Here is a 14,361-nt window from a genome sequence, read left to right as displayed (position 1 = left end):
GCAACAAGAAATTTGCAAGATCGTTAAATCCTATCTTGATCTAGTGGTATATGAGGAACGTGTCAGACCTAATCTAAATGATCTAGAGTTTGATCTAATTAACAAGGAAAAAGTGGATTGATTGGAAAGACCAATTGAGGGGGATGAATTGAAGTCGGTGGTGTCAAAGTTAAGTAGGGTTGGTGATGCAGGACAATTAACCACTTGCTCTAAAAGCTCAAACTGATAGAGCATGGAGAATTAATCCTTTTATCTCATAGCCCAGGCCCCAAATCCATGGGTTAGGACCTCGGCCGAACCCTCCTTGTGGGCCCCAAATCAATGGGGACCTCACACGAGCCACCCGCCTCACACGGTCCCCAAATCACATGGGTTCCGCAGGCCGCCTACCCCGAGTGTGCCCCCTCATCCCACAGGCCACCCCACTCGAGCCCGGTATGAAAATGCCCCCTGCATTATTCTGCGGGCCACCCACCCCAAGTGCGCCCCTCGCATCCCCACTCGAGCCCAATGTGAAAATGTCCCCACATTAATTGGAAAGGTTCCCAATCACTCTATTCCAATGCTTAAGGATAAAGTAATAGGACTTGTGGCATTTGTACGAGTACTCCAACTAAGGCATTTGTACGAGTACTCCAACTAAGGGCGTCTTTCCAAGGAAAATTGTAGCCTCATTTATTATATTGGTTCCCAAGAAGGGGCTAGCATCAGGCCCTTGAGGGTTCTCATTGCGCATGGGTATTTGATAAGGGTCCCAGAGGATAATATGTAAGCTAGACATGGAAAAGGTCTACAATCATGTAGACTGGAAGTTCTTGGAGCATATCTTTTCGGGAGTATATGTTGAGCATAATGAAATTTGGGGTGAACGGAGAAAATGGATCTCAAAGTGTGTTGCCCCAACTCCACATTCAACCCTAATTACCCTAGTTAATGGGATGCCCAAAGGCTTCTTTGGTGGTTAAAGGGGCCTGCACTAGGGGACCCTCTCCTCTATGGTGGTTGTAGAATTATTATTTTTTAAAGATAGTGCACTTTATTAGGGCTGAAGGCCAAAAGAAAAAAGAGACAAAACAAAAGAAACGGAACAACAAACAAAACAAAACAACAAAAAGAAATAGAAAAAAAAAAAAAAGGAAAGGAAAAAAGGAAACAAAATAAAATAGACTAAACCTAAAACCCCAATGGAACCCTGCTAATTACAAAAACAACAATTGTTTCTTTCTAACCATATCGCCCACAAGATGGCAAGTACAGCCAGTCTCCATTTGCTCCGACCAACACAACCTCCTCCAACATGCCATGACTTGAAAAGGCAACCAATCAAGGCTAGCATCACCCAGAAGAAGCTTGAGGCCCCGCGAATTCCAAACCAAACTATTTTGGAGAAGGAACAGTGGATGAAGAGGTGATCGACTGACTCTTCATCATTAAAGCATAGAAGACACATTTAAGAGCACCATCGATCTTTTCCAAAGGTTACGAACAGTGTTTGCAGTATTGATAGTATCGGCCGATACCATCAATATCGCAAGGGCCCGATATGAAATAGATGGAGAATTGCAAAATTGATCGTATCAATTAAATTATCGCATGTATTGTTCGATATATCATCAATGCGTGGATATATCAGAAAACATCACACTGCCCTTTTATAAATATTCCCCGATAGCATCGATACATGCGATACATATCAACAATGTCAATGAAATGCACCCCTCTTCCGAAAATTCAAAAAAAATAAATAAATAAATAAAAATCCCTATGCGGCAGGAGCTAGACAACTTTTCTGTTGTTTGGATAGAAATCAAGGTTTGGGTGGAAAAATTGTAATCAAAGAGCATAAATAAGCTGCGACCCATTCTGTAACATTGTTGTGACTTTATTTGTTTTTACTTAGTTCTTTTGCTCCAAATCGGTCAAATGGGCTTAGAGTTTTGGCATGGACGAAGGGAAATTGTGGAGGGAGGTCATTCCTTGGAACTTGCAAGTAGGGGGTCCGGGAAGGTGGGTGGTGGGTCAAAGACTCCTCTTTGTAGGGCCTCGAGTCTGTGGAGAGGAGTTTCTAATGTAGGCCCCTTAAAAGGGGGGTTTCCATCTCTCTCAATAATAGCCATCAGATTTGGTTTTGGGAAGATCAATGGATCTGTGAGAGACCACTTCTATTGGATATCCTGGCAAGGGCTCGGCTTGCAACAAAAAACAAAAGGATGCAATGATGGATTAATGGATCTCCTGGCAAGGGATCTTCAATTGGATCTCCTGGTGGATCGATGCTTTTCTATGAGTGGTAATGCAGTGGTGTGGTCTCCCCCTTGTTGTAGGAACCCATCAAAAAAGGAGGTCGAGTAGTTTCTTATGCTATTAGATTGTATTCATAGTTGTCAGCCATCAGTGGGAGAAAAGGATGCAATGGTGTCAAAAAGAGAAAAGTAGGGAAACTTCTCAATCCACTCCTACAAGATGCTTAAGGGTGCTCCGAGAGTTAAGATTAGCAATCAAACTTCCCTGGTCCTATGGGGCTCCCCCAAAGGTGGAGGCATTTGTATGGTTGGTAGGAAGGAAAAGGATGCTTGCAGTGGACAATCTCTAGAGGAGGTCGAAGGTGCTTCCCAGTGTTTGCTTGAAGTGCATTAGTGCAAAGACAGTTAATCACTTATTCGTTCATTACAAGTTCATTCAACAACTGTGGAATAGGTTTCTTGAGACATTCGAAACACATTGGATATTGCTTGGGTCTATTGAAGATATTCTCTGGCCTGGAATGGTGGTGAGGTCCACATGAAAGGAAGACAGGTGTGGCAATTGCTTTTTCCGCATTCTTATGGGTTCTTGAGTGGAAGAGGAACAGCCGATGCTTCAGAAATTCAAGCGGAATTGTGCTTGAGGTGGTGAGAATGGTGAAGCGAGATGTAGTGGAATAGACCTCTTGCTCGAAGGCCATAGATGTTTTTAATGTAATTTCTCTTTTATAGTTTGTAGCTTGCTTCCCCCATCTGAGATGTTCTCGGGTGGTGGTTTTTAATCAAGATCTCGTTACCTTTAGTACAAAATCATGGATTTGAAGCTCCGATTTTCAAATTTAGGGAATACGAAAATTTGAGGAAAATTCAAAAATCTTCATTTTTACCCATTTAAATTGCAAGTAGGGTCTCAATGAGTCAATGGACAGTACTTGTAAGCTCGTTCTACTAATTGAAGATGATTTCTTGAATTTTTTAACAAAATATTTTTAATTAAAAATAACAAAAAATAGTTCTAGTACTATTTTTTATTTAACTTATTTATTTTGCTTCTTCTGTTTTTTTTTTTTTTTTTTGCATGTATTGTTTGTGTTCTGGTACTTGTATTGCATGAATTGTGAATTATATTAACTCTTTTTGGATATTAACTGCATCAATTCTATCAAATGGCGCAGAGTTTAGGACCAAATACAATGGAAACTAATTAAGCAAACTTGGTTTTTGTAATGTTTGAGTTCTAAGTGTGTCATCATGTCTCTTTCAACATCTCATGAAGTTTCATTGAAAATTTCATCATTTCCCATTGTTTCCTTCAACATTACATTCTACAATACATGCAATATTTCTGATGTGACACCAATATGTTTTTGTATCCCGAGGGTGCGATACATGCATTGATACCAATATTGCGAACACTGATTGCAAAGGCTTTAAATGTTCGATTGAATATTTTTAACTATTGATCTTTGGTAAAACAATAATAATAATAATAAATAAATAAATAAATAAAGACCTTTAAGACATTTTCCTAATCTTTTAAACCCAATTCACTATTCTACTATTCTCCAAGGATAAAGATGTGAGAGTGCTTGAAGCACTCGTCAACCTTTCGAGAAAGCAGCATCAAAGGCTCTTAAAGAGGGGTTTCTAAAGGGAAATCGGTTTGAAGGGCTCTCACAAGATCAAGTTACAAAGCCCTCCTAAGGGCTTGGTTGCTAGAGGAAGCCAGGGGTTGAACTTGGAGATGGGAGGTGCAGCAGACCATCTACCTCAACACCGATGACAGAGGCATGGTTGCACCAACTCAAGTGCAAAGTAAGCACGACGCTCGTAGCTAGCGAGGGAGCGTAGTCGGTCGGAGAATCATCGTGGGAGTTCGTCAATGAGTGTTGCGGAGTGGAATGGGCGAGGGAGGAGATGAGCTTCGATGGAATATTGTTCAGGGGGAGAGGAGCTTCGCCAAATACAATGGGTGAGGGAGGAGATGAGCATACTTCAGAAGGGGATTGGATAAGGGGGGAGAAACCCCAAAAGTGAAGGTGCTAGAGGTGGATCCTCTAGGCCGTATCCGATACTACCCACCCTCCTTATCGACAACTTTCTGGAGGAATGGACAAAACTTAACCTGCAAATGATTTTCAACAAGGTTGGAGGGGTGAAGGAGGTGGTTATTCCCAAGGGGAGGGGATTAGGAAAACTTCGGGGTTTTGCCTTCATTCGGTTTAAGAAATTAAAGGACGTCACCTTTGTGGTGGTTGCGCTCCATCGGCGGAGTTTCAATGGCAAATAGTTGTCGGTTCAAAGAGCAAGGTATGGTCCAAAGATGGTAACCACCAAATCATTGATGGTGGAGGAGAAGAAAATGGGGAAGGCAATAGGGAAGGGAGAGCAAGATGGGGTGGAAAGCACATCTAAAGCAAGGTAAGTGCTTCATCAGGAGGCTAGGTAAGGAAATCATTCGCGGATGCAGTGGTCCAAGGGGCTCCGAAGGGGATTTGGATAGTGTAGAAATGCCTAGTGGAGTAGTGTCGGACTCAAGGAAGAAGCGATGGTTGTGGAGGGAGTCAACCTGAGTGGGGCCAGCGGTGTTCGTGAACCCGAGAGTGATAGAGAATGCTCGAGAGATGGTCGGAACCACCCTAGACGAGATAAAGGTGTGGTTGTTTGACAATGGGGGAGTGGAGGAAGCAGACTATTCTCTCAAGCCCCTATCACAATTGGGAGTTATAACTATCCCTCAAACTGATAGTGGAGATCGACCAAGTTATGCTTGATGGAGCTCTCTTCCATGAAGGTCTTGTGAAATGCTTGTATTGATGGGAAGAAAGGTCGATGTTCGGGTGAGTGATAAAGTGGCACCGACTATGGGGGGAAACCACTGGAGTTGTGGTTTTCCAATGCTTTTGAGATGATCGGATTCTATATAGGTGAGGTGTTGATGATCGATTTGCAACATAGTTAAGATCGAAGATGAGAGTGGCTCGAATCTTCGTCAAAAGGAAGAGGTCAATAACAGCTCCAAAGACAATTTTAATCATGATGGGGGAGTCTCCATTTGAGTGGTGAAGGAGGATCCATGGGCTTGTTGGGAGGAGGCCAGAGGTCAAAGTGGGGGCAGAGGTCGCTACATCACCGGCAAGATAAGGTCTCACTAACCAGAGATGTTGGTGCACATGAACAGGGTGAGGAATACGTGGCGCTCATCCAGTGGCATCCATGAAGATACCTAGCCCTAGGCCCTCTCGTAGGACAATGTGTCGCATCGATGGGGGTGTTTCCTCATAAGCGAAAGCAGAGGGTGGCTCTGCCGTGTTAGGAGAGAGGTGGGGGGCTCAACACATCGCCTCGACATTAACACACCATCAGTGGTGACAGCAGAGGTTGGCTCAAGTGTCAATTGAGACGGTTCAAATGCAACACGTGACAAGGTAGCAAGAAGGGTCAATGACAATGTACGGTTTGGAGTGTAGGCTCGAGCTCCATTGTTGGATGTTCAAGTGCCAAATGGAGGTTCATAAAGGACAAACACTTCCAAGGTGAGTGCGTTGGGAGAAGCGCGTCCCACTGACGTCAGGGTGAAGGTGACGGGTTACGGTCTCACTGTAGAGGGCTCGCCACGTACCCCAAGTGATGTGGGCAGCATCATACTCTCACCCATGTCCAAGCTACTTCATCCTACCACTCGTGCGTGGTTATCTAATATCCAAGTCGTGTGCAAACGAGTCCCACTCCCTTCAAGCAACCTAGTGGGTGTGGGGAGTTTGACCTCACCTTAAGCCAATCGAGGTCTCCAAGGTTAGCATAGGCAAATAACCAAGTGGTGAAAGCTAGCGAGAAAAGAGAGATCACAGTGGCAATCACCAAGTAGGCAAAATGGTGGGTGTTACTTTTAATGACAAGGTAGAATATTATTATGTGTACAAGATCCTAGCAAAAATATAGGCCTCAAGATTTAGGGCGGTTTTAGTGAGAGTTGTATCTAAAAATCAAGGTCCTTCAATTGTGGCCAGACAAATCATCGATATTGTTCTTACAGTGCATGTGTGTCGATTCTCGGTATGAGGGAGGTAAATGCATAGTTTGTAATTGGATTTGGAGAAGGCCTATGATCATGTTAACTAAAAGTTTTTGGATTATATGCTAAGGCGGATAGGTTGTGGGCTCTCGGAAGAGGGTGGATTATGGAGTATTAGTTCAACTCACTATTCTATCTTGGTGAATGGATCTCCCAAAGGGTTCTTTAAGCCTATGAGGGGAATTCGGCAAGACGATCCTCTCTCCCCCTATTTGTTTGTGGTGGTGGTTGAGGCTTTGGGAAGGATGTTAACTAAAGGACGGGATGTTGGCCTCTTTCATGGGTTTCGGGTGGATAAGGTGAATCCCCCAATATCCCATCTCCAATTCACCAACGATATGCTTCCCTTATGTGAAGCTGACAAGGCTATAGTGGAAAAGTTGAGAATGATCATCCTATGATTCAAAGTTGTATCAAATATCAAAGTTAACATAGCCAAGAGCAAGATCTTGGGGGTACACATGTCTAGGGAGGAGGTGGCTCAATTGGCGGGGTTTTTTTGTTATCCAACGGGTGCCTTTCCCTCAACCTATCATGGGCTTCCTTCATATTGGGAAGTGGGAAAAGCACTTACAAGACATAGTGGTGTAGTAGTTCGAAAGAAAGAAAGCTAGATGGAAATGTTGGTACTCATCTTTTGGCGGTTTGGTAACTTTTATAAAGTCAACTCTATTAATTTGTCTTTGTACTTCTTGTCCCTCTTCAAATTCCAAAGTCAATTCTCGCCAGGCTGGAAAAGCTAAGAAGAGTTTTTTTTTTTTTTTTTGTAGAGATTTGATGAGGATGAAATTTCTCCCCTTGGGGTGAGAAGAGGTGTGCAAACTGTTGGAATAGAGAGCTAGTATTAGAGACTTGGAGATGATGAGCCGAGTTCTTTGGGGAAAATGGTTTGGGGAGGTTTGGAGAGGAAGACTCGTTGTGGAGAGAGGTCATTGCAAGGAAGTATGGATGCAGGAGGGATGGCAAGTTAAAGATTCCTCCACAAGGATTCTGGGTTGTGGAAGGGAATCCCTTCATGTAGGGAGAAAGTCAAAGTTGGGGTTGGCTTCTCTCTTGGAAATGGGGAGAGAATTTGTTTTTGGTAGGATGTGTAGGTCGAGACTCTCCTCTTCAGGTCGTGTTCCCAAGAATTGCTCCTCCTTAGAGAAGATTATTTCGGTGTCCAAGTGCTTCTCTTTTGTTGGAAACAATATAGTTCAATCCCCTCGTAGAGACACATTGGATGAGGAAGTGGAGGAATTTGTGAGGCTTCTTGGATGTTGTCCACCCATCATAGTGGGGCCCAAATGCAATATGGAAGTTTTCAATGGTGAACATCCCATCCTTCCCTCATGTGGTCCATTTGATAATCAACAAGCTGTTTTTTTAGGGCCATAGGAGAGCATCAAGGGAAGCACATGATGGATAGATTGGATGTACCATACACATTACGGTGGGCCCCACATATCGTGAGTGTATATCAACTATTGTGTTCTACTATGTACAATGCCTTTTTAGCTGTAAAGACTTTACCTGTAATCTGAAACGTGGTTTACAGCTAAAAGTTGTAATCTGTTTACAGCCTGTAAAGCCTTTACAAGCAAATACATACATCCAAACAGCCCCTGTAATCCCTTTACAACTTACGGATTTTATAGGCATCCAAACGACCCCTAAAGAAAGACACTGGACAAATAAGAAAAGCATAAAAATAAAGATAAAACAGGAAAAAGGCAAAGACTAAGGCCCATAACATACAAGGCCCAAGTGTATGTACCTATAGGCCCAATCATAGGCCCACACACACATACACCTACAAACCTAAACCATTTTACTCTAATAAGTCCATGCCCTAATTCACCTAACATTTTAGTGTTTGCCTTCTGCCACTTAAGACCATACCAATGATCTCTTACAGTTATAACCCATTCATACCAGTGACCTCACATGCGTCCTCTAGCTAACTAACAAAGCAAATAAAATAAATGTCCCTTGGTTTATTAATGTAACAAAGAAGCTAAAAATTGTGGCAAGGAAAAAAAATGCGCTGATCTGAAATAGATCTGGACACACAAAATTTGTATAATATTGATACATAGAAAGTGATACACATGAAAATAGATTTTTCTTTGTGCTTACCAAGCGGATGTTATTCAGATTTCCTTTGGCTTTAAGGGTTTCAACATCTCGATCCAACTGATGTTTCCAATCCACAAGAAGGACCTCATCCTGCAGTAGACAAGCAACCATCAAATATTGTATAATGTAAATATCAATTACATGGACCAACAACCTGACACTCCCACATTAAGCACCTGTGGCATGTGTATCGTGACTTTATTGGGGAAAAGCTTGCACAATATCTTTGTTGTCTTCTGAACTTCCTTCCCTCTTTCATGTAATCTCCCAAAACTATCCTGAAAAAAAAAAGTCAAAAGATGATGTCAATAAATGGACAAGCTTGATAGATCTTTCATTTTATAATCTGGTGGTCAAAGAGGCTGATCATAGCTACCTTCCAAAATCCCCACAATTGTGAGAAATCCAAATGATAAGAGAAAATAGAAGAAAATTCCAGCCACTAAATAACTGAAACAAGACCTAATCGGATGTGCGGCTATCCATTTGAAAACCCCGCCATTGTGAGAAATTCCAATGATAAAACAAATTAAACGAAAAGACCAGCAAGTAAATAACAGAAACAAAACCCAATCAGATGCAGGAAATTGCACAAGAAACAGATGTGGGAAGCAATGCAGGTAACAAATGTGGCTAATGAAATGAGAAATGGTTGTGGAAAACTCCATTTTAAAAATTTGTTATAGTTAGCCATTAGTATGGAATGAATGCAGGAAACAGGAAGCAAGATGAGTTGGTATTTGCAATGGAATTTGATTTTCCTAGTGACTTCAGTTCTCTATCCTCTACACAAAAACTCAACATTGATAAATAAATAAATAAATAAAGCTAAATAACCAGAAAACCTAAATAGACTTTGTGACACATCATCATCAACATCTAAGCCTTATCCCAACAAATTGGCTACATGAATCATGTTCCACCATTCCACTCTATCAAAGGCAATACTTTCAGTTAGAACATAGGTCATCAAGCCTTTTCTTCTATCTCAAGGTATTCTATAATGATAACGGTGGCGGTAACAGCCACCGCCATTACCTTTACAATACGGACAGTAATGGCTGTTATGGTCTCTTTTTTATTGGGGGAAAAAAAAAAAAAAAAACTGAAACTTATATCGGCCCCATAATGGGACTGTTACGGCCTTCACAGGGAGCATAATGGACCATTATGGGGGTTGTAACAACCGTTACGGGTCATTTTTTCCGCAACATTCATTACGAGTAATTTTTTTCCCCGTAACGGCTATGACAACCATTATGACCCCGTAATGTGTAACGGCTGCCACTGTTACCTTTACATTATGGCCTTTACAGTCCCATAACAGCCATATGGCACACCATATTCACCACTCACATCCTTTTGGACCTTAACCTTGAGCCTTCAACTTGTACAAACTTACTCCTAACCGACGAGTACTCGGTCACCGTTGCACAAGACCAAACCATCTAAGTTTGCTTTCCCTCATCTTATTACCTGTCGGTGCTACGCATGAATTCCTTTGAATGCATTCATTTCTAATTTTATCCTTCCTCATCTTGCCATTCATCTATCTCAACATCCTCATGTCATTTACAATCATCCTATGAAGTATGATTATGAACATGTTGTTCATTAACTGCCCAACATTACGTCCCATAAAACATGGCTGACTTATAGCCATCCTATAAATTTTCCCTTTCAGTTTGAGTGATTCACCAAGACCACCTAAAACTCCAAAGACAAATCTCCATTTATTCCACCATACTTGAATTCTATGTGCAACATCCTTCTCAAATCTCTCCACTCCAAGGTGTCCCGTATCGGTATCGGTTGGCGTAACGGTGACCTCCAAAACCGATACGGATACGGGGGCGTAACGGTGATACGGGGGCGTAACGGCCCGTAACGGCGCAAAATTTTTTTTTTGCCAAAAAAATATGAAAAAATATGGATTAAATCCGGAATATTCTAAGCATTCCAAATATGCATTCATTTATAAATTGGAACATGTTTATGGTGGTGTAACGGTCCACTCTTTAGTGAGAAGTTGTATCGGACTGTCTGATGAATTTATGAACCAGATAACCTGAATTTGACTACAAAATTCATATATTTAATTTTCTAACTATCTACTATCAATGATAGATATATTAAAATGAATGTAATATGAAAATATCTTACATTTAGGTGTTTGCAATTATTTTTGAGGGCCAAAATTCATGCGTAAATAGAAAAAAAATATAAAATGGCACCCCAAATATGTAAAATGCACATTAACATGTTCTACTATGATTAACACATCATATGGCATCATTAAAACAGCAAAAGAATCATTAAAAAATGATTTTTCGAATTTTCAAAAAAAGGGCCGAAAAAAATGCGTAAATAGAAAAAAATAAAAAATATATATAAAATGGCACCCCAAATATGTAAAATGCATATTAACATGTTCTACTATGATTAACACATCATATGGCATCATTAAAACAGCAAAAGAATCGTTAAAAAATGATTTTTCGAATTTTCAAAAAAAGGGCCGAAATAAATGCGTAAATAGAAAAAAATATAAAAAAAATATAAAATGGCACCCCAAATCTGTAAAATGCATATTAACATGTTCTACTATGATTAACACATCATATGGCATCATTAAAACAGCAAAAGAATCATTAAAAAATGATTTTTCGAATTTTCAAAAAAAGGGCCAAAATAAATGCGTAAATAGAAAAAAATATAAAATATATATAAAATGGAACCCCAAATCTGTAAAATGCACATTAACATGTTCTACTATGATTAACACATCATATGACATCATTAAAACAGCAAAAGAATCATTTAAAAATGGTTTTTCGAATTTTCAAAAAAAGGGCCAAAATAAATGCGTAAATAGAAAATAATATTAAAAAAATATAAAATGGCACCCCAAATCTGTATAATGCACATTAACATGTTCTACTATGATTAATACATCAAATGGCATGATTAAAACAGCAAAACAACCATTAAAAACTGATTTTTCGAATTTTAAAAAAAGGGGCCAAAATTCATGCTTAAATAGAAAAAAATTATTAAATGGCACCCCAAATCTGTAAAATGCACATTAACATGTTCTACTATGATTAACACATCATATGACATGATTAAAACAGCAAAATATATTAAAAAAAGTATAAATACCTATTTTTGACGAATTTCTGAAAAATGGCCCACCGAGCTTTGATTCAAAAAAATCTATAATATAATGTGTTTTTCTATCAAATACCTAGCTAAGGTTGGTCGAAATTAGTAGTAGAAGGACTTAGAAACAGTTTGGAAGCAAGAGGTTTCAAAAAAACAGCAAAAACAGAGCTAAAAAAAAAGTTACCGTTTCGGGCCCGTTACGGGCCCGAAACGGCCCGTTACGCCCCGTAACGGCCCGTTACGCCCGTATCGGTCCCGTATCGGCCGATACGGGTACAAAAAATCGAATCGGCCGTTTCGGCCCCGAAACGGGTAACGGTTCGCACCGTTACCGTTACGTATCGGCCGATACGTAACCGATTTGGCATACCATGCTCCACTCTAATGAACTATTGACCCAAGATATTGAAAGTTGTCATTTTTGGTAAACTTCTTGGTCAGCAATCTTAACTAATTCCTCATATCCACACCTATTGCTACTAAAATTGCATTCCGTCTACTTAGTTTTAGTCCAACAAATTTTAAATCCCTTAGATTCTAAAGCACCCCTCCATAAATCTAGCTTGTTGTTTACGCCCGCTCCCGTCCTGTCAATCAAAACTTTGTCATTTGCAAACAACATCTCATCATCTATAGGCGTTACTCCTAACTTTCCTCGAATGCATTCATTTCTAGTTCTACCATTTCTCGTCTTGCCACCGATCCATCTCAACATCCTCATTTCAACTACACACTCATTCTATGAACAGTTGTTCCTTAACTGCCGAACATTTTGTCCCATAAACCATGGCTGGTCTTATAGCTACCTCATAAAATTTCCTCTTCAATTTGAGTGCTACATGAAGATCACATAAAACTCCAAAGGCACATCTCCATTTCTTCCACGTGACTTGAATTTTATGGGTAACATCCTTCTCAATTTTTCCGCACTCAAGAATTATCGATTGAAGATATTGAAAGTGGCCATTTTTGATAAACTTCTTAGTCAACAATCTTAACTATTTCCTTGTTTTCACTCCTATTGTTACTATAATTGCACTCCATATATTGTGTTTTAGTCCAACTAATTTCAAATCCTTTAAATTCTAAAGAACGCCTCCTGAACTCCATAAATTTGCTCTATGTTTATGCCCTCCCTTATCTTGTCAATCAAAATTATGTCATACGCAAACAACACACCATGGGATCTCTTCCTACAAATGCCTCATTAACACATCCATAAACCAATGCAAAAAAGGTATGGGCTTAATGTCGGCTCCTAGTGCATGCCTACAGTAATTAGGATCTCACTTGTCTCTTCCCTAGCAATCCTCCCATTCGCTATTGCTCCCTCATACATATCTCTAATCATGTGAATATATCCTCTTGAAACTCCTTTCTTTCCCAACACCTACCAGATTAACTCTCTAAGGACTAGGATTGTCAATGGGTCAGGTTGGCCCGTCTGCCTTTTTATCCTAGCCTGATCGGGTTGAGCTTGGGCTAGAGTATCAGGCCTGAGGCCCGGGCTCGAGCTTTAGAATTCATGCTCATTTCTCACTAAGGTCGGGTTTAAACTGTGTACCATAACTCATCGCCCCAGCCCGGCCTAGCCCATTAGGGTTCACAAGGGCAATTTTGTAATACGCACAATATGTAAACAACTTTTATTCAATCCTCATATTATTGCTCTCTCTCTCTCTCTCTCTCTCTCTCTCTCTCTCTCACACACACACACACACATATTTCATGTCAAGCTCAGGCCTACATTAAACAATGCAGATCGGGCCTGGATGGAACTTGGCCCAGCCCTAACTCGGCCCATTGACACCCCCTACTAGGGACCCTATCATATCCTTTCTCTAAATCATTAAAGACCATATGAAGATCCTCATTTCCCCATAGTTCTTCATCGTCTAAGTAGGAAAGTAGTTTTAGTTATAGACCTCCCTGGCATAAAACCAAACTAATTTCCTGATACATTCATCTCATGCCTTAATCTTTGCTCAACCACTCTTTCCGAAAGTTTCATAGCATGGCTCATCCCAAGATAATGATGCTCTACATGTCTCCTTTATTCTTATAAATAGGTACCACAGTACTTTCTTCCATTCGTTGGGCACGTTCTTCGATCTTACAATCTTGTTGAAGAACTTTGCCAACCAAAATAACCCAATATCTCTGATACTCTTCCAAACCCCTATTGGTATACCATCTGGTTTGAGGGCATTTCCTATTTTCACCTTTCTCAAAGCTTTTTTCACTTCTAATATCTCTCCAACACCATTTGAGTTTATGGTTCCTTTTATTCCCAATTCCCATGCTCTCAGAGTGGTTGTCATTTAGCAATCAAAATAGCTTCTCCACCATTCATTGATCTTATTGAACTTAACTAATAACCTCTAGTTATTGCTCTTAATGCATCTAAGGGGGCCTTTTGGATGAGAGTAAATGGAGGTAAATGGCATTTGAGGCGTTTGGATGGGAGTAAATGCATGTAAATGAAATGAAATGGGAGTAAATGGCCCTATAAATGAAATCCTCTTTTGGAGAGAGGATTTGGAGGTAAATGGAGTGAAACGCCTTTTTGAGCTCCCTTCGAGAGTTGCACAAGTAAACGAAGGTGCAGCCATGCACATGCCCACCATACATGTGGCATGCTAAAGATACTCCAAAACAATTCAATTATTGACTACATTAAAATCACACCAATAGAATGATCCAAATTGTCCAAAGGTATGCTATCTAAATAGATCGTTAAAAATGTTGGCAAGCTTCTTG

General features: G+C 40.4%; 1 protein-coding gene across 2 annotated transcripts in view; it reads right to left on the bottom strand.

The window, feature by feature from the left end:
- LOC131239527 (uncharacterized) overlaps window positions 1-14,361 on the bottom strand; it is a 42,630-nt gene that overhangs the window by 9,243 nt on the left and 19,026 nt on the right. For both annotated transcript variants that reach the window (XM_058237269.1, XM_058237270.1), the window contains exons 15-16: window positions 8,613-8,714; window positions 8,437-8,526 (exon numbers count right to left, since the gene is read on the bottom strand). In XM_058237269.1, coding sequence (XP_058093252.1) covers window positions 8,437-8,526; window positions 8,613-8,714 — 192 coding nt within the window. The remainder of the gene's footprint in view (window positions 1-8,436; window positions 8,527-8,612; window positions 8,715-14,361) is intronic.

Source organism: Magnolia sinica, chromosome 3, assembly GCF_029962835.1.
Source record: "Magnolia sinica isolate HGM2019 chromosome 3, MsV1, whole genome shotgun sequence".
NCBI classification, from domain to species: Eukaryota; Viridiplantae; Streptophyta; class Magnoliopsida; order Magnoliales; family Magnoliaceae; genus Magnolia; species Magnolia sinica.
This window is presented reverse-complemented; position numbering and strand designations above follow the sequence as displayed.